General features: G+C 41.4%; 1 protein-coding gene across 2 annotated transcripts in view; it reads right to left on the bottom strand.

Annotated features, from left to right (window-relative positions):
* KCMF1 (potassium channel modulatory factor 1) overlaps window positions 1-19,714 on the bottom strand; it is a 76,200-nt gene that overhangs the window by 31,339 nt on the left and 25,147 nt on the right. Inside the window, exon 1 of one of the 2 annotated variants that reach the window (XM_032410570.1) lies at window positions 10,845-11,529. The exons of the other annotated variant lie outside the window; for it this stretch is intronic. Coding sequence (XP_032266461.1) covers window positions 10,845-10,893 — 49 coding nt within the window. The 5' untranslated portion in view covers window positions 10,894-11,529. Of the gene's footprint in view, window positions 1-10,844; window positions 11,530-19,714 lie in introns of those variants that run through there. 2 annotated transcript variants of the gene reach the window in all.

A 19,714-nucleotide genomic window follows, 5' to 3' on the forward strand; every position in this document is an offset into this window, starting at 1 on the left:
TTCAAGAATCTCACATGACTGAAAGCAAGTCTCAAAGGATATATATAAAGTTCAAAAACACTATCTAGGGGCGCCTGGGTGGCTCAGTCGTTAAGCATCTGCCTTCGGCTCAGGTCATGATCCCAGGGTCCTGGGATCGAGTCCCTCATCGGGCTCCCTGCTCAGCGGGAAGCCTGCTTCTCCCTCTCCCACTCACCCCTGCTTGTGTTCCTGCTCTTGCTATCTCTCTCTCTCTCTGTCAAATTAATAAATAAAATCTTTAAAAAACAAAACAAAACGCTATCTAGTTTAGAAAATCAAACATGCAGTGAAACTATAAAGGGAAAACAGGGAATGATAAAATTTTGGTCAGTGCTTCCCTCTGGGGGATATGGAGCCCTCAGTGATCTTGAAAGGTTGGGGTTGACCCTCTTTTAGATCTGGCAGAGGGGGTCGTCGGTAGTACCACTCTTGTTTTAAGTAATTCCTGCACCCAACGTAGGGCTCGAACTCACGACCCTGAGATCAAGAGTCGTACACTCCTCTGAGCCAGTTAGGTGGCCCTGCAGGTCTTACATTATTTCATTCAGATGTTATCACATTTTCTGGTATACAATTCAATATCAGTACTAGTATATACAACCTTTTAAATCAGTCCTCAAAATACCCTTTCAGATTGTTAAGATTTCCCAAGTTGTACTGAGATCTCACCAAATTACACTGAAAGCCGAATGATGGCATCAAGCCAACAGTTTTTCAGCAAATTCAATAAATACTGAGTGCCTACTATGTTCTAGGTGGTGCGCATAGAGCAATAAACGACACAGACAAAGCTCTGCCCCTGTGAAGCTAACATCTGAGTGGGTTAAGACAGGTATTAAAAACAAACGAAGCTGTAAAGCAAGTTAGAAGAAAGTGCTATGGAGAAAAATAAAGCAGAAAAGGAGAAATTGTATGAGCAGCAGAGCTTCACAAAATAGATGGTATTTGAGCAAAAAGATGGAATACTTCAAAATTTGCTCATTCAAAACAGCTGCCAGGCAGGACAATTTAACATAACATTAAAAATACTAAAAAGGGGTAAATGACTACTCAGATTCACAAATGGAAATTTAATGTAACTGGATACAAGAACTTTGCCAAACAAATGTAGCATGAACTGTGCTTAAAAGGTGCCAGAAAGGTAAACCCAGCTTTGAACACTAACTTTTTGGTGTGTCCCGTCTGAGGTTACTCTGCAGGCCCGCTTTTCTTTCCATAGTGGGGGCGCCTGCTGACCAATATAATGAACAAAACTTACAACTGTGGATGGTGACCCCACTGCCAAACTCTGCAACCATCACTTTGAGTAGGAAGGTCTGATGATGTTTGTCCCTTGCCTGTTTTACTCTTCTGATAGAATAATTCTACGTTATCTAAATCGAAATGCCTGTAGTTCTCCTACAGGGTCACGGTGTGGGGTGGCAGGAGGCTTCACCTACAACTCCGCTGGAGTTCAGTAACTGTCAGACCTTTAAGAACTAGGGTTGCTGGGGCACCTGGCTGGCTCAGTCAGTAGAGCATGCGACCCCTGATTTCAGGGTTGTGAGTCTGAGCCCCATGGTGGGTATAGAGATTACTTAAAAAAAATAAAATCTTAAGAAATAGGGTTGCTGTTGTTGTTGTTAAAAATTACTGTTTTTTGATGGAGTCATTTCTAATTTTAGTATATGTGCTGCTGAAGCGAGCATGATGGAGTCATTTCTAAAATGTATGTTTTCAAACTTTTAAAAAAAGATTTTATTTATTTATTTGAGAGAGAGAGAGAGCACAAGCAGGGGGGAGAGGCAGAAGGACAAGCAGACTCCCCGCTGAGCAGGAAGCCCGACTTGGGGCTCGATCCCAAGACCCTGAGATCATGACCTGAGCCGAAGGCAGATGCTTAACCAGACTGAGCCACTCAGGCACCCCGTATGTTTTCTAACTTCTTAAACACTAAAGACATTTAACAACGTTTCTGATTCGAAGTTATTATTTCAAACACAAATACTTATTTCAGCCATACCACCAAACATTATGTTAGGTAAGTTCTTAGGGTTTCTTAAAACGTTAAGAGTCACTTTGTAATGATCTATGGTGGCAAGTATGCTGGGGGGGGGGGGGGTTGTGTGTGATCAGTGGACTATGATAGAGGACTATGAATAAAAAGTCGAGGAGGTGAAAATGTTTTACACCGCACAGTTTTTCCACACAGCCTGCCCTTCTCATTGAAGTATTAACTCTGCCATTTAACACTTCTAATTTAATACTTCTGTCAACATAAGCTTAAATCAATACCTAATGAGTCCATATCTAATTTTACAGAAGATTCCATAGCACCTTCTGACTTGAAAGTAAAGCCCAGCAGCAGGCATAGGCTTTGTGGCCATTTCTCAACAGCAACCACGTCTTCCCCCACTCCTACTTAGAATTACCAAGCCTCATTTAGCTTTGAAGAGAAGCCCAGATTTCCCACTTAAAACAGAGTCCCTTCTTAGTATATCTGTCTGAATTCATTGTATAACACAGACTACCAAAATTTGCCTCCTTAGTTTCAATTACAGGCAATCTACAGTTCCTATTAGGGAAAATAAGCTCATTTCTGCAGTCCCTTGGGTTAACAGTTGTGGTCCTACCTGGTACCAGGAGGCTCAGGAAAATCTGAAACAGAACATATATGTGGCATATGTAAAATTACCAATTCCTTGATAGGAAGAACAGAGCTACTTATGATTAGATGTTAAGAATTAAAGTTCCTGGGTGCCTGGATGGCTCAGTTGTTATAAGCGTCTGCCTTCGGCTCAGGTCATGATCCCAGGGTCCTGGGATCGAGTCCCACATCGGGCTTCCTGCTCCGCGGGAAGCCTGCTTCTCCCTCTCCCACTCCCCCTGCTTGTGTTCCTGCTCTCACTTTGTCTCTCTCTGTCAAATAAATAAATAAAATCTTAAAAAAAAAAAAAAAGAATTAAAGTTCCTATAGAAAAGTATGATGTCACAACAGAAACAAGAGTTCAAATATTGTCAAAGAAAATATTGCCTTGTGAGACAAGGCTGGAGGACCACTGGGTGTTAGCACTGAGATCTACTGGATTAAAAACAATGTTTAGGTTCATTTACCCTATACTAAATACATCCTGCAAAAATGGGAGTTAACCAAATAATAAAATAGGCAACTCATCTTTGAATAATCTAGTGTTAGCCATAGTGTGTCATAAATAAATTTGGATAAGCATTGGTTTATAAAATGGTAACTGCACAAATTACATCATAAAGTTATGGTGGGATATGTGTGATCCCATCTGACCAAGCTACAAGATAAAAATGCCAGGAAATATAGTTTAACCTCAATTTTGGTACTGGCACCGGTGAAACTTAAATGAAGAGAATGTGTATATCTCACAACTCCTATCTGTAAGAGGAATATCTGAGCACATTCATATCCTCAACATCTACCTTTTTATTTAACAGTTCTGTAAAATAAATACACAAAAGCTGTATGAACTAAAAATCAAAGAAAAGAATGCCCTCTAGTGGGAACAGAAAATAAGTTTAAAAAACCATTGAAATAGGGCGACTGGGTGGCTCAGTCGTTAACCGTCTGCCTTCGGCTCAGGTCATGATCCCAGGGTCCTGGGATTGAGTCCCACATCGGGCTCCCTGCTCGGCAGGAAGCCTGCTTCTCCCTCTCCCACTCCCCCTGCTTGTGTTCCTACTCTCGCTCGCTCTGTCAAATAAATTCTTTAAAATAAAATAAAATAAAAAAATAAAAATAAAAAACCATTGAAATAATATGTAAAGTCTTTTTTACCCTTAATTTTCTAAAATGAAACAAAGAGGTTTCTACAGTTGTTTATTTACAGTGATTTATTTATTTATTTTTAAAGATTATTTTTAAGTAATCTCTACACCCAACGTGGGGCTCAAACTTACAACCACTGCATGCTCTACCGAGTCAGCCACGCACCCCTATTTACAGTTTCAAAAAGGAAAAACCAAAGGGTGATATAGCTTTTTCATTTGAATAAATTTTTAGGTAGGGAAGAGCTGATGGGAAGAGAAGGTCAATAAAGGGCAGCGGTGTGACAAGGAACACAGCGACAAAGAACACAGAAGGAAACTGACCCCACCTGGAATTTGAAGGCCTGGGATTATATAGTATCTGTCAATGACAAATTTTTAAAAAAATATTTTATTTATTTATTTGACAGAGAGAGAGAGCACAAGCAGGGGGAGCAGCAGAGGGAGAGAGTAGCAGGCTCCTCGCTGAAAAGGAAGTCTGATGCAGGGCTTGATCCCAGGACTCTGGGATCATGACCTGAGCCAAAGGCAGATGCTTCACCAACTGAGCCACCCAGGTGCCCCTGTCAATGACAATTTATTTTGACTTCTAGTGCCATGTAATTTGGGGAGTAGACTCTCTTTTTACTTTAACAAAATATCTAAGTACCATGCATTTTTAATAAGCCCATGCACTTCTAATTAAGTGTGACTTAAAAAAAGAGGGTATTATATTATATTATATATGCTAGACAATAATTTTAATACTGAGAACGGTACAGAGAACTATGCCATTAAAACAACTTTACAATGATAAGGACAATTCCCAAGAAGAGGCTCTTTGCATTTAGGTGGTTGAAAAATCATGCAACTCTTTGAGAGGATCTCAGATGAACATGGAAGCAATTAAAGAAATGAACTATTGTAACTCAGTGAAAAGCAGAAGTAGCCAGTAATAAAGAAGATGGTTGAAAGATATTTCAAAATATCTGGAGAAATATCTCCAGCAAAACTGCTGGAGGAAGGAATTTAAGATATATTTCAAAATGCTTCACAAGCTGGGAGCCTAGAACAGGAGTGAAAAGCTTTCCCCCTTTCTATTAAAGCATCACAGAGGAAATACAATCATGCCTTGCAAAGGTAAAATAACTCTAGGAGTTAAAAAAAAAAAAAAAAAGCCCTAATTATTTTTAGAATTATGAACAAAACCAAAAAAATTAAATATATCTGTAACTCTATGCATGTTTATTTTTAAAAATCTCTGCCATATGGTTATGGGAGAAAGTCAAGAGGACAGAAAATTGGGTAGAGAGACCCATATAAAGATACCATTCAAAAAAAGACCTATAGTTTTGTTTTGGTTTGGTTTTTTTAACATTTTATTTATTTATTTGACACAGAGAGACACAGCAAGAGAGGGAACACAAGCAGGGGGAGTGGGAGAGGGAGAAGCAGGCTTCCCGCCAAGCAGGGAGCCCGATGCAGGGCTCGATCCCAGGACCCTGGGACCATGACCTGAGCCGAAGGCAGATGCCCAACGACTGAGCCACTCACCCACCCAGGTGCCCCTCTTTTTAATTTTTTTCTAAAGACTTTATTTATTTATTTGACAGAGAGAGACACAGCGAGAGAGGGAACACAAGCAGGGGGAGTGAGAGAAGGGGAAGCAGGCTTCCCGCCGAGCAGGGAGCCCGATGCGGGGCTCGATCCCAGGACCCTGGGACCATGACCTGAACCGCAGGCAGACACTTAACTGAACCACCCAGGCGCCCCTGAATAAAGACCTATAGTTAAAGAGAGTCCAGGGGCAGAGAAAGAAGACATGAGAAAGAGGTATACAGGGGCGCCTGGGTGGCTCAGTCGTTAAGCGACTGCCTTCAGCTCAGGTCATGATTCCAGGGTCCTGGGATTGAGCCCCACATCGGGCTCCCTACTCTGTGGGGAGCCTGCTTCTCCCTCTCCCACTCCCGCCGCTTGTGTTCCCTCTCTCACTGTGTGTCTCTCTCTCTGTCAAATAAGTAAATAAATAAATAAATAAATAAATAAAATCTTTAAAGAAAAAAAAAGAAAGAAAGAGGTATACAGCTGGGGGAGGGCAAGACTCAGAAAGAACAGAACTGGGTGACCAAGAGGAATGCTGGAGTAGGGAAAACATGGAGAAGTTTGTTAAGTAGGTTGATAGTACTTGTGCTTTTCACACTTAATAGACCTGCTCGAAACTGATACATTTACCTGGCAATTTAGAACAACCCTTTCTGTATGGAGACTCGGCTTTCTTACTTTTATTGTTTTTAGGTAGAATTCTACAAGTTCTATCATATGTAACAAGAAGGAGCATCCGTCTATCCTTTCATTATTTACTATCTCCTATGTGCCAGGTACAGCAGTGAACACAAATGTCTGCTACCCAGAGCTAATACTCCAGTGGTGTGAGTAGCAACTTCTATCATGACTTACTGGGTGCCAGAAAGCTTACATATATTGCTTTCTTAATCTTCACAACAAAGTTATGAGGCAATTGTGATGTGTGATTAAACTTCTTTTGTGGCTAAGGATGATTCAAAGCCAGTTCAAATCTGCCCCCAAAAGTGGATAGAGAGGCAGGGGTTAGACATTATATTAAAGAGTTCCTTATGCATTTTGTCAAGGAGGGAAGTTAAATTCATCTCTAAAAGTTCCCAATGTAGAGGAAGTTGGTCCATTCTGGAATAAATGATTGGTTTGCTTGGTTTTAAAGAACTTGGTCTACCCTCTTATTTCACAGAAACGCATCCCTGGCCTGCAAAAGGAAGCCTATCTTAGTAACAATGGACTTGCTCACTCATGAACTGGTGAACAGCCTTTCAGAAACTCTTATCTGGAAATAGAGAGGCTTCTATATTACTCAATCTATTATATTCAGCCATGATTAGAGCTGTTTTCTGACTCACACATAAAACGAAGGAAGAGGAGGTATATAAGGATTTCAATGAATATCTGTCGAATGAATGAAAAGAGAAGAGGACATTTTCCTAGGGTAATTAGATACGAGCTCAAAAAGAGAGAAGGGAAAAGGGATTAATGTGAGTCTATAATAGACTTCTTGATGTAAGGATGACTGAATGATGAAAATTGAGGGGGAAGAGAAAGGGACTGAACAACAGGTACTTGTTTTCTATAGGAGGAAAGAAAATGAGTGGGGCAAAAATGCCGTGCCCAGTATTTCTGGGCACCAGCCATCAGCCAGCCACATCAGCCCAGCAGAGTCTGGCTGGCAGCTGTAACAGATGACGCCCCTGGTGCTGGGAAACAGGTTACTGACTGCCAGTCACAGGTTTATGTATAAAAATAAAAACTAAAAACCCAGTATTCACATATATATGTGCAATTCGGTGTAGTTGCTTTAAACAACACACAGTGCACAGAGATGACTCTGTTTGCAGACCCTCCCCAGGCAGGTCTATGGGGCAAGGCAGAGTGCTCCAGCCCTCCCAAAACAAGTATCCTCAGACAAGGTGATCATTTTAATGAAAATATCTAGTGCTTATATTTTGCAGAGATTGGGAAAAGAGAGTACTAGTAAAAAACACTAAATTTCAAACCTGTAGGTGCTAGTCTAAAAAATTAAAACACTTAAACAGGCATGACACGACACAGGAGAATCTCCCTCAGCTCACCTCTACCCAGCAATGTTCCTTCAATAACCAATCAGTGTTTAACTGACCTTGATGCCCAGGCACCTGCAGAAAGGCTTGGTCACTGAACTGTTGTTCTTTTACAGATACGTAAACAGAGGACACAAGCACTAAGCACCTTGCTCCAAAAGCACACAGCTATCAAGTGGCAAACCAGTGACTGCTACACAGGGTAATCTACTGAGGCATGCCTTCTGACAATAATAAATCTGTTGTTGCTTCAGAAGTGGGTATCTTCAGCAGTTTTTATTTGCTACGGCGTAGAGATAAATAAAATTTCAGTAAGCTGGAAACATGTCTGGCCTCACTCCTTCAAATCACAGCAGAACAATCAATATGACTCTCAAATATATAGTTTATTTTTCACTTTTGGTCTTTTCAAGCATATCAGGAAATCTGGTACACACGCATCTTCAGACATGGGAATCGACAACCTATGACACATGACACAATCACATCCTGCAATACTACACCACTGCACTCCAATGAACTACCAGACTTCCCTGCATCAACGTGCGTCAGTCCCTACAAAAAAAAAAAAAAGTGGTAAAAGGATACATAGTATATGGAACCACTTCCATAAGTTTAAAAATACACAACACAATATTCTATGGACACATACGTATGTGGAAAGCATATTGAAAGGTGGACAGAAAGGATACACATCAATTGCAAGAAGTGCTACCTCTAGGAGGTAGAGAGATGGAAGGAAATAGAATGGAATCAAGAAAGGATATAAAGTGGAATTCACCTGTATCTGCAAAGCCTTAATTCTATGTTTAAACGTTTTCTTAAAAAAAAAAACAAAAAACAAAAAAAAAAACCCCAACCAACATGGACAAATTCCCCATCTCCTCTTAACTTGTGAAGTAACATGGAAGAGGACTTTTGGACACAGGATGGCTGGTTTTGTGCAGAGGCATAAATGGGTAAAACAGTTGACCTCGTGGAATTATGAAATAAAACTTTTTTTGGAGGGGCCCCAAAGATGGGTTCTATATCCCGTACCTGTTAATTCCTGCTAAAGTATAAATTAGTCACTGAGTTTCAAGCTAAGCATTCAAGAATGACTTCTCTCAGACACAGTGTATGAGCTGGGCAGGCTACTCAAAGGCAGTGTGATGATGATACCACTGGACCCTGACAACAGGGTGGAGGAACCGTTTAGAATGCTCTCCCATCCTATACTCCGCCAATAAGCACAAACAGCAGGAGGGGACTTACTGCCTGGAAAGACAGACTCTAGATACCTGTGTAAGAAAAGAATGTCATTTCAGACACTAAAAGGTGAAACATACTTAATGGTATTACCCCCCCCACACACACACCCTGAACTTCCTGGCCTATGGTTTAAACATTTTTAAATGAATTTTCTGCAACTGTTGGAAGGAAAAGGGAAGAAAACTGGAAATCCTTAATATACCACAAGACGAACAGGAAGGGAGCAGAAAACATACTGTTTAATGATATCTATTTAATGATATTTGAGCTAGAAATGTGTGCACATGCACTTGTGATAAATTCCCAGTCAAGCAAGGCATATGACAGCTCTTTCTATTGTCCTGCATCAATCGCAGGAGCTAATTTTGCATTCACTTACCTAAAACACATTATTTTATTTTTTTTAATTTTTTTTATTTTTTTTTAAAGATTTTATTTATTTATTTGAGAGAGAGAATGAGAGACAGAGAGCACGAGAGGGAAGAGGGCAGAGGGAGAAGCAGACCCCCTGCTGAGCAGGGAGCCCGATGTGGGACTCGATCCCAGGACTCCAGGATCATGACCTGAGCCGAAGGCAGTCGCTTAACCAACTGAGCCACCCAGGCGCCCCTAAAACACATTATTTTAATCAACAAAAAGTTTTCAGCACCTGCGTAGGTACCCATTTAGTGCTTAAAATTTAATAGGAAATAAAGATATGTAAACAAGCACACTATAGTATGAAGAGTGACTCAGGGACAGAGAACTATGGAAATGTGACCAACATAACAACAACAACAATAAATGATGACCTATTCTGGGGTGCCTGGATGGCTTAGTTGGTTGAGGGTCTGACTCTTGATTTCAGCTTGGGTCATGATCTCAGGGTCGTGGGATAGAGCCCTGCATCAGGCTCTGTGCTCAGCTGGTCTTGTCCCTTGTCCTTATGCTCCTCCCCCCACTCACGCACTCTCTCAAATAAATAAATAAAATCTTAAAAAAAAAAAAAAAAAAAGATGACCTCTTCTGGTTGGAAGGGTACAAGAGAACCCACAGTTAGCCTCCCTCTGACACAACTCTTTGTCCCACGCAGTTCCTGAGGTACCTTTACTTCAAAACACTGAAATAACCACCTCAGGTCCCTTTCTTCCATGTTACCTACTCATAGAAGTTACTCTAAACTCATTCTCAGAAACCCACCACATTTTTAAGACAAAAATTCAGTCCCTACCTCTTCTTGTCTAGGTAACCAATTTAAAACCTAACAAGTCCTCAAAAATGTTACCTTCAACTGTTACATTATTTTTCTTTATGTCTGCTCCAGTTCTTTACTGATTTTAAACTAAAGGACAGCAGACATAAAACTCTGGAGAGGACTAAGAATAATTAACACAAAGTACAGAGAATGCTCTAGCACTGAGAGAAAAGAGGCAGTATACATCTGGTTTAGGAAGCATACTAGTCTAATTTTAGATGTTATCTTTTAGGCGATAATGAAACACGTAAAGCAGAAAAATATTGTAAAAAGTTAGTTAGGCTGATCTTTGGGAGATTCCCTTTAAGAGAGGATACATCTCTGTATCAGGGAGAGTGACATACAACAGTATGGAACAGAAAGAAGGAAAGGACAAAATGAGGAAAATGAACGGTGCTTATAGAGTTTGAAATAAGTCTCTAGTAAATCAACTGGTATTCAAATATAAGTATCCAAAGCTAAAAATAAAATAAAAACATTGGCTTTAATATAAATATTATTCATGTTTCCTCTTCCCTCCACTTATGAACATTTCTAGCCATGATTCTGAGCAGTATGACCCTGAGTAGGGCACCATACAGAATATGCATCCAGGCTGACAATATATCAACAATGACTTTGAAATGCAACACTCAAAAGAGCAGTTCACCCACTTAAAAATTTTAAGGAATGGCAGTAACTCCAAGAGCAAACATTACGAGCAGGTAAACAAATAACTTTATTGGCAAGGATTTGAATCCTGCCTGACTGAAAAGAGATTGCTTTCTTCATCAATTAAAGGGGGGAGAAAGCATATAATAATCTTTCTATATCGCAGGGCTGTCACAGATATATAAACATAAATTTCTCTTCCCTTCCTTCACATTTCAAGGATATCAAGGACATCTGAATTATAAAGTAGGGTGCTGGTTATTACTACTGTTTCTCAGCTTCAAGCTTACCCTTCTGTATGCAGCTCTGCAATGCTGGGTCTCGGAGGTGGTTCTTCATCAGGGGCCATTCTGTCCCCCAGGGGATATCTGGCAATGTATGGAAACATTTGGGTTGGAGGGAGGGAGATACTGGTTATCAAGTGGGTAGAGGCCAAGTATGTTACTAAACATCCTCCAAAGCAAAGGACAGCCACGTGGCCCAAAATGTCAATGGTACTGAGATTAAGCAACCATGTCCAGGGTCTGAAAACTTGATTATTCAGACTCCCTTGGCAGTTGGCTTCTGGTTTACATTCTGCCAATGGGAGGCCCTAGAGGGAGAGAGAAAGCATCCCTCCAGGAGAAGAGGGGCTCTGGCCCCAGCATTCTCAGCACCAGCCAGTTGCATTCTGCTCATAGAACTCTAGTAACATCGTCTTTTCCTTTTTTGTAAAATTGGAAATGTCTATAACTGTACTCTCCAACGCAACAGCTACTAGCCATTAAAATACTTTGTCAGCTGAGAAAGTCCAGAAGCAGTGATACTCCAGCAGCAATGAGCACACACAGCACCACAATCTTGGTTTCTAAACAGCATCCTCCACTACGAAAAACCAGAGCCCCCCAGGAAGATGGATGATTTCAGGGCTTGGGGGAGGGCAAGTACATGAACCTGCTACAATGAATGATGCAGAGATAATGATGGATACATGTCAAAAGGATACAGAAGAAACCTTGAAGGGGTTTCTTTTTTTTTTTTTTAAGATTTTATTTATTTACTTGTCAGAGACAGAGAGAGAGAGAGCACAAGCAGGGGGAGCGGCAGGCAGAGGGAGAAGCAGGCTCCACGCTGAGCAGGGAGCCGGACGCGGGACTTGATCCCACGACCCTGGGCTCATGACCTGAGCCGACGGCAGACCCTCAACCGACTGAGCCACTAGGCATCCCTTGAAGGGGTTTCCATTGGCCAAATCTGGGATAATCTGAGCACCAAAATAAATAATAAAAGTACTAGATTATAACCCACTGAACATAGGAATCCATGTGTCCATACTGATACAAATAAGAAAGTCAAAGACAAGGAAATAGGGGGGAAAAAATTCCTGATGGTGAAGGAAATAGGAAAAAAAAGCCCTCTTCCTTATGGCAGATATATAGATTAGATACAGAGATCAGTTACTCCCAATTCCTACTTCACCAGCACTGGACCTGTGCTGTCCAGTCTGGTAGCCACTAGCCACATGTCATTTTTTAAATGTGACTTTAGATTAAATATAATTTAAAATTCAGTTCCACACCAGCCACATTTCAAGTGCTCACATGGTTAGTGGCTGCAGCACTGTACAAGGTACTGGACAATGGCATTTGAGACTGAGCCATAATTTCGTAAAAATAAAGTCTAGAACAGATAACATGGTAAGATCTAATTCTGTTCTTTTCTGAAAATTTAGCACTGGAATTTAAAAACTGACAATTTCATAATGATAAAGAGTAAACAACAGCACAAAATTTGGAGGCTGGAAAGCAGATGGATGAGTGGTCACAGAGTTAGGAAACTGAAGACAGCTGAATCCTAATCCGGGTATAGGAGAAAGCTAAGAAACAACACAATTTACAGCACAGATGCAACAATATGTCCAGGACTGGCAGCACCAGGTACCTCCAGAATGAAAGGATGAAGAACTGTAGAAAGATGGAAGATGTAAAAGCTCTTCAGAAGCAGTTACATTTCTTTTAAGTTTTTATTTAAATTCCAGTTAGTTGGGGCGCCTGGGTGGCTCCGTCGGTTTAAGTGCCTGCCTTCGGCTCGGGTCATGATCCTGGGGTCCTGGGATTGAGCCCCATGTCGGGCTCCCTGCTCAGGGGGTAGCCGGCTTCTCCCTCTCCCTCTGCCTGCCGCTCCCCCTGCTTGTGCTCCCTCTCTGAAAAATAAATAAAATCTTTAAAAATAAATAAATAGGGGTGCCTGGGTGGCTCAGATGGTTAAGCATCTGCCTTTGCCTCGGGTCATGATCCCGGAGTCCCGGGATTGAACCCCGCATCAGGCTCCCTGCTCGGCGGGGAGCCTGCTTCTCCCTTTCCTTCTCCTGCTCCCCCTGCTTGTGCTCTCTCGCTCTCTCTGTCAAATGAACAAATAAAATCTTTAAAAATAAATAAATTCCAGTTAGTTAACATACAGTGTAATATTAATTTCAGATGTGCAATATAGTGATTCAACACTTCCATATATCACTCGCTGCTCATCACAAGTGCACTCCTTAATCCCCATCACCTATTTCACCCATGCCCCTACCCACCTCCATTCTGGTAACTATCAGTTCTCTCTCTATAGTTAAGAGTCGAGAAGCAGTTAAATTTCTTTTTTTAAAAAAGATTTTATTTATTATTTATTTGCGAGAGAGAGCACAAGCGGGGGGGTCGGGGGGCAGAGGGAGAGAATCCCAAGCAGACTCCTCACTGAGCACAGAGCCTGACGCAGGGCTTGATCCCACATCCCTGAGGATCATGACCTGAGCTGAAATCAAGAGTCAGACGCTTAACCAACTGAGCCACCCAGATGCCCTGAGAGGCAGTTAAATTTCTAAGTTGCTTCTCCAACAGTATACTCCAAGTGGAAAGTAACAATTTGTTAAAGAGGGTAAAACAGGGGGTCTCGAACCTAGGGAACTCATGGCATTGTTGACAGCAGAGTAAAGTGCATTCTGTACTGAAAACTGAAAACCTGTATATGCTGAGTTGGAGTTAAGTAACTGAATTATTTCCAGGAGAAGCGGGGGGGGGGGGGGGGGAGAGGAGGAGAACAGTATTAAAGAGAAGAAAATTGGAATACTTGTCTAGAAGTTTCAATATTCTAAAAGTGAGAAAATGGAGGGGAGGAAATAACCAACAGAATAACTGAAGAAAACTTCTCAGAAAAAAGGTTATGAGTTGCCAGACTGAAAATGCCCACAGAATACCCAACACAGTGGATAAAAGGAGACCTACCCATCACATTTCAGAAGAGCAGACATAAAAAGGAGACTCTAATTCTGCTAGCTTCCAGAAGAGGGACTGGGGGAAGAGGGACTGGGGGAAGAGGGGAGTAGAGGTCACACAAAGATCAAAGATCTGATGTTTGCAAGAGGAACATTGGACACTGAAAGGTGATGCATTACTGTCACCAAAGTTCTAAAGGCAAGACTGTCCAAATTAAAGTTCCACACCTAGGAAAGTTATCACTCAAGGATGAGGGTAGTATAACAACATTTTAAGGTGCATTAAGTCCTTAAAAAAAATTACTTCCCATGCATCCTTTCTCCTGAAACTATGAAAGTATAGGTTACCAAAAGAGTGAGAGAGGAAAACAATGGGCAGATGGAATCTAGGAATCAGAAGACTGAATCAGAAGATCCAATACAAAGAAGCAACAAAAATCACCAGGGAGCTAGATGGTGAAGTGGGAACCCCCAGAATCACTAGTCCCCACCAGAGTAGTGACACTCAAAGCCACGTATCCTGAGTGGTCATCATCCAGATCCTGAGGCCACAGTAGTGTGTGTTTTACACTGTTTCCTGAAGCTTAACACCATTCAGACAAGTACACAAATCATAAACACACAGCTCGGTTTTCACAAAGTGAACACTCCTGTGTAACACCTAGATCAAGAACCCCAAAAGTCTCCCTCATGCCCCTTCTAGTAACCACTCAAGTTACTACCTTGACTTCTAACATTCTAGGCTAATTTTCCATTTTGTTGACAAATATGTATAAATACACGTACATCCGTATTAATACTTGTAGTGCTCTCAGTCATTCGTGCACATTACCAGCTGAGGGTAAAAAAAGTCATCTCTCTCCCTTCTTGTTTCTGCCCTCACAGTGTAAACAAGTGTCTTTCATGGTCTATTTAGTGCCATGTTTTCCACCTTTCTGGGACTGTTTATAGGGGGTTTCACTGTTTCAAACGGCCCCTGAGGGTACGGCTGCAGTGCTGCCCAGTGCTCCTACACACCGTAAGGCTATGACGTGTCTTACAGAGAAAATATATATTAGATAAGCTTTGTTCAGGCATGAGTTATGTTGCTGTTGGCTGTGAGTTCTAGGATCATAAACCAACAATATATATTAAACTGTCTTTCAACAGAATCACTTCTAAAAAAACAAGACTGGGGGCGCCTGGGTGGCTCAGTCATTAAGCGTCTGCCTTCGGCTCAGGTCATGGTCCCAGGGTCCTGGGATCGAGTCCCACATCAGGCTCTCTGCTCCGTGGGAAGCCTGCTTCTCCCTCTCCCACTCCCCCTGTTTGTGTTCCCTCTCTCGCTGTGTCTCTCTCTGTCAAATAAATAAATAAAAATCTTTTAAAAAAATAAAAAATAAAAAAAAAATAATAAAAAATAAAAAAACAAGACTGATCAATTGATGAAAATGTGACCAGAGGCTTACAGGAACCTAACCCTGAATTTCCCCTAGGAGCAATTATTCAGCATTTGCTAGGTCATTGTTCATGGAAACTTTGCAGAACAGAACTACCAGACGTAACAAGAATCAACTATACATACACACAGTCATATAGTATTGTACATTTTCTGGTTAATCTGATGACAGAACGATGCCCAGAGAGTCTGGCCCAGGCTCAGCTGCTTGTCTGGACTTGGCTGGTCACAACTGCATGCTGATGAAATTCCTGTTCTCCCCTCCAGGACAGAGGTTCAGCCAAGGACCCTCATTTCACCCACGTGTTCTGCTCTGACCTGCTCACGAGAGCAAGAGGTGAGCCACAGTGAACAGCCATCCTCTTTCCACGCCTCTGCTGGAAATCTGCCCTGGGCCACACAATGGCCAGCCAAATCCCCCATCTGTGGTGGCCCTGAGTTTCCAGGGGTCAGTCATGACCTCACCCAATGACTTCTCCAAAGAGTTGCTCAGAAACTCTCAGTGAGGCTGAAGGCAGACTGTTCAGCTTCTCCTGTCCTCAGAGATTTCACCCAATAGTGCAAACTGCCCTTTCCTCACACAGGCTGGAGTTTGCTACTCCCATGTTTCGTAACTAAACAATATGTTGCTTAGACAGGAATAGATATATTGAGGGTTAAAGTATAGAGAAAGACAAGAGATGATCAAGACAAAGGTCCAGATAGTGGTTATGGACATGTTTGTGAGATGGTCTACTTTTTAATATGGGTGATTGAAACAAAGATCTTTGGGTGCCTGGGTGGCTCAGTCGTTAAGCGTCTGCCTTCGGCTCAGGTCATGATCCCGGGGTCCCGGGATCGAGTCCCACATCGGGCTCCCTGCTCAGCGGGAAGCCTGCTTCTCCCTCTCCCACTCCCCTTGCTTGTGTTCCTGCTCTCGCTGTGTCTCTCTCTGTCAAATAAATAAAATCTTTAAAAAAAAAAAACAAAGATCTTTGTTTTATCTTTTTACTGAATACACACATTTTGTACACTCTTCTGAATGCATGACATATTTCTCACATGTACGTAAAAACTCCATTTTTAAAGGAAAGAACTGACTTACTGGCCATATATCTTAAAAATCGTAAATACTGTTTAGATTTTTTTTTGAAGCGTTAGAAACTTCTTTTAAAAACTGTAAGAGGATGTTTTTTTACTACATACAGGGAACCTGAAACCATAAAAGGGGGGGAGCACACTAAATTTGATGAGAGGTATACAACTTTAATACTGGCTAAAGATCCCATAAACAAAGTCAAATGACAACAGATGAGGAGAAATATTTACAATAAACAAACAATGATGAGCTCTTAAGAACTAAGAAAAAGACCAACAGGAAAAAAAAAATAGAAAAACGGGAAATGAGATATGACCAGGCATTACTGAAGAGGAAGTATGTGATTCAAGTACATCCTTGGTAATAAGAGAAGTATCTAATGTCCTCCAAAATTTTCAATGTCATTCAGATGAAGGCCTAATTAAAGTAAGGCTCATGAAAATCTTAAAGTAGAAGATTCAGGCATGACAAGTAAAATGAAAAGTAAGCTATCAAGCCTGTGAATCAAAAACTGGCTTCATTCTGAGGTAAAACTGACCCTCCTCCTACCAGACCTTCCTCCAAAAAATTCAATTGCTCTCATTTTGCAAGAGTTCCAGCTTAGGCACCACCCATAGCCAACACAGAAGTCAGACTGAATCAAGGCCTTCACTCTTCCCTAACAACAGTTTAGCTTCCTCACATAGTTACATACTTGCTACATCTTTTCACTTGCCCACTTATCTTGCACCATTGTAAGGTCCTGTACTTGACCCTATTTTATCTAATGTTTTTAATGGTGACCTGGAAAATGACAGAAAATATACTTACAAAGCTTGTGCATGAAAGAAACAGCTAAAATATTGGGTGACAGAACAGAAATTCAAAGAAAGGTGAATGGGTGTGCCAAAATAAGATAAATTTATTTTTATTTTTATTTATTTATTTTTAAAGATTTTATTTATTCGAGACAGAGAGATACAGAGAGAGAAAAAGCATGAGCAGGGGGAGAGGCAGAGGGAGAGGGAGAAGCAGGCTCCCCGCTGAGCCAGGAGCCTGACGTGGGGCTCGATCCCAGGACCCTGGGACCATGACCTGAGCTGAAGGCAGACGCTTAACCATCTGAGCCACCCAGGCACCTCATAAGATAAATTTTTTAAGGGAGCCTCATAAAGTCTTGCCTTTAGATTAAACAGCAATCCATGGGCTAAAAAGTTCTGGGAGAATTAACTAAGCAGAACTTCGGCTTCAGTATTAGCTTAAGATGGGATGCAATTACTAAAAAAGCCAGCAAATAAACAAGTTCAGGTGGTATTAATGAACATATAAGACACATTACTGTAATGTTTCCACAAGGTTTCACTCTTGTTGGACCATATGTGAAGAACTGCATTTAGTTCTGGGTGTCTTGTTTTAAAATGAGAAACAAATACAGTATAATGACAGAATGGCAAAGGTTCTAGAAACTAAGTCAAGAGAAATTACTAAAAGACAAAACGAGCCATTTAGCAGAAGAGCTGGGAGTAGGTAACACACAGGGGCTGTGATAGCTTTAAACAGAGCTAGCTAAGAAAGTAGTACACTGGTCCCTGCAGCCGCGAAGTCAAAACCAGGAGGCACTAAACGCAACATGCTGGATCTGGATCCTGTACTGGATCTTTCAACAGAAAAACATCAGTGGAAGAACTAGTAAAATCCGAGTAAGTTTGCAGTTTAATAATAATGTACCAATGTCAGTGTAGTAGTTTTGACAAATATTGCCAGGGTGACATGTTAACATTAGGAAAAACTCGGTGAGGGGTATATGGGAAGTCTTTACTACCTTTGCAACTCTTCCGTAAATCTGAAATTACAATAAAATTAAAAGGTTGTAAGATGAAAGAAACAAGGAGACAGATGGTTCAACAAATGACTTTCAATAGTGTAGTGAATACTCTTATCAATGCATGGGTTGTGTTCAGAGATTAGACAAACTGAAATGCGCCTTTGAAAGGATATCTGCATATTTCACGGCATACTGTTACCATTTAAAGTGAAGGTCAAATGAATTTAGTAGGGCCACTAATAACTACCTTGGAGTCCAAAAGCCAGAATGTAAAGAACAAAGCTAACTGAAGCAGACCCATCAACACTAGGGAAATAATCTTACATTTCCAATAATGTTGCAATTGATTCTTCTCCTAGGTTTTTGTTGTTGTTGTTGTTTTTTAAGATTTTATTTATTCGAGGGGCGCCAGGGTGGCTCAGTCGGTTAAGCGGCTGCCTTCAGCTCAGGTCATGATCCCAGGGTGCTGGGATGGAACCCCGCGTCAGGCTCTCTGCTCAGCGGGGAGCCTGCTTCTCCCTCTCCCTCTGCCTGCTGCTCTGCCTACTTGTGCTGTCTCTCTGCCAAATAAATAAAATCTTAAAAAAAATTTTTTTTTATTTGAGAGAGAGAGAGAGATAGAGAGAGAGAACAAGCCAGGGGGAGAGGCAGAGGGAGAAGCAGATTCCCTGCTGAGCAGAGCCCAACGTGGTGGTCAATCCCAGGACGGTGGATCATGACCTGAGCTAAAGGCAAGATGCTTAACTGACTGAGCCACCCAGGTACCCTGGCTAGTTTTTTTAAAAAGATTTATTTATTTTAGAGAGAGAGAAAAAAGGAGAGAGCATGAGTGGGGGAGGGGCAGAGGGGAGAAAGAGAGAGACTCTCAAGCAGACTCCCTGCTGAGCGTGGAGCCTGAGGCGGGGCTCGATCTCAGACCAGAGCAGACCAGAGCTGGATGCTCAATCGATTGAGCCACCCAAGCGCCCCTCTTCTGCTAGTTTTGAAGAGGACCCCAAAGCCTTCTATAGGTGTTTTTCCAACTATAGGTCATAACCCAATGCAATCAGTTTAGTCACAGTAGCTCTCCCTGGAGGTAACACTCCCAGGGGGCATGCTGGAACTCTGGGGGGGGGGGTATTTTTTGATCACCACAATGATTGGGGGGTACTACTGGAGTTTACAGGAGAAAGGTACCAAAGATACTAGGTGTTTGGAAATGCACTAAAGAAGTGTCCAGCATCCCAATAAGATATGCCAAATCTCCCACCAGACGTTCAAGTACAAAATATAGTAATAATAACCTTTAAAATAATCTAATCATACTACCAAACTCCATTTCCCCCACAAACACAAAATATTTTTTGCAACTTTAGTAAACACTTATTTTCCAGGTATGCCACTATCTCGTAAGAAAGACCATTTTGCTTTATTTAGAACTTTACAAAAGACTCTTTAACATTTCAGAAAATCTGATGAAGTTGTTCGTAGTAGCTGAGTTTCTAGTATAGCATACCTATACCAGACTGCTTTTATTTATTTTTGAAGATTTTATTTATTTGACAGAGAGAGACACAGGGAGAGAGGGAACACAAGCAGGGGGAGTGGGAGAGGGAGAAGCAGGCT

Source organism: Phoca vitulina, unplaced genomic scaffold (genome assembly GCF_004348235.1).
Source record: "Phoca vitulina isolate PV1807 unplaced genomic scaffold, GSC_HSeal_1.0 scaffold12, whole genome shotgun sequence".
NCBI lineage: Eukaryota > Metazoa > Chordata > Mammalia > Carnivora > Phocidae > Phoca > Phoca vitulina.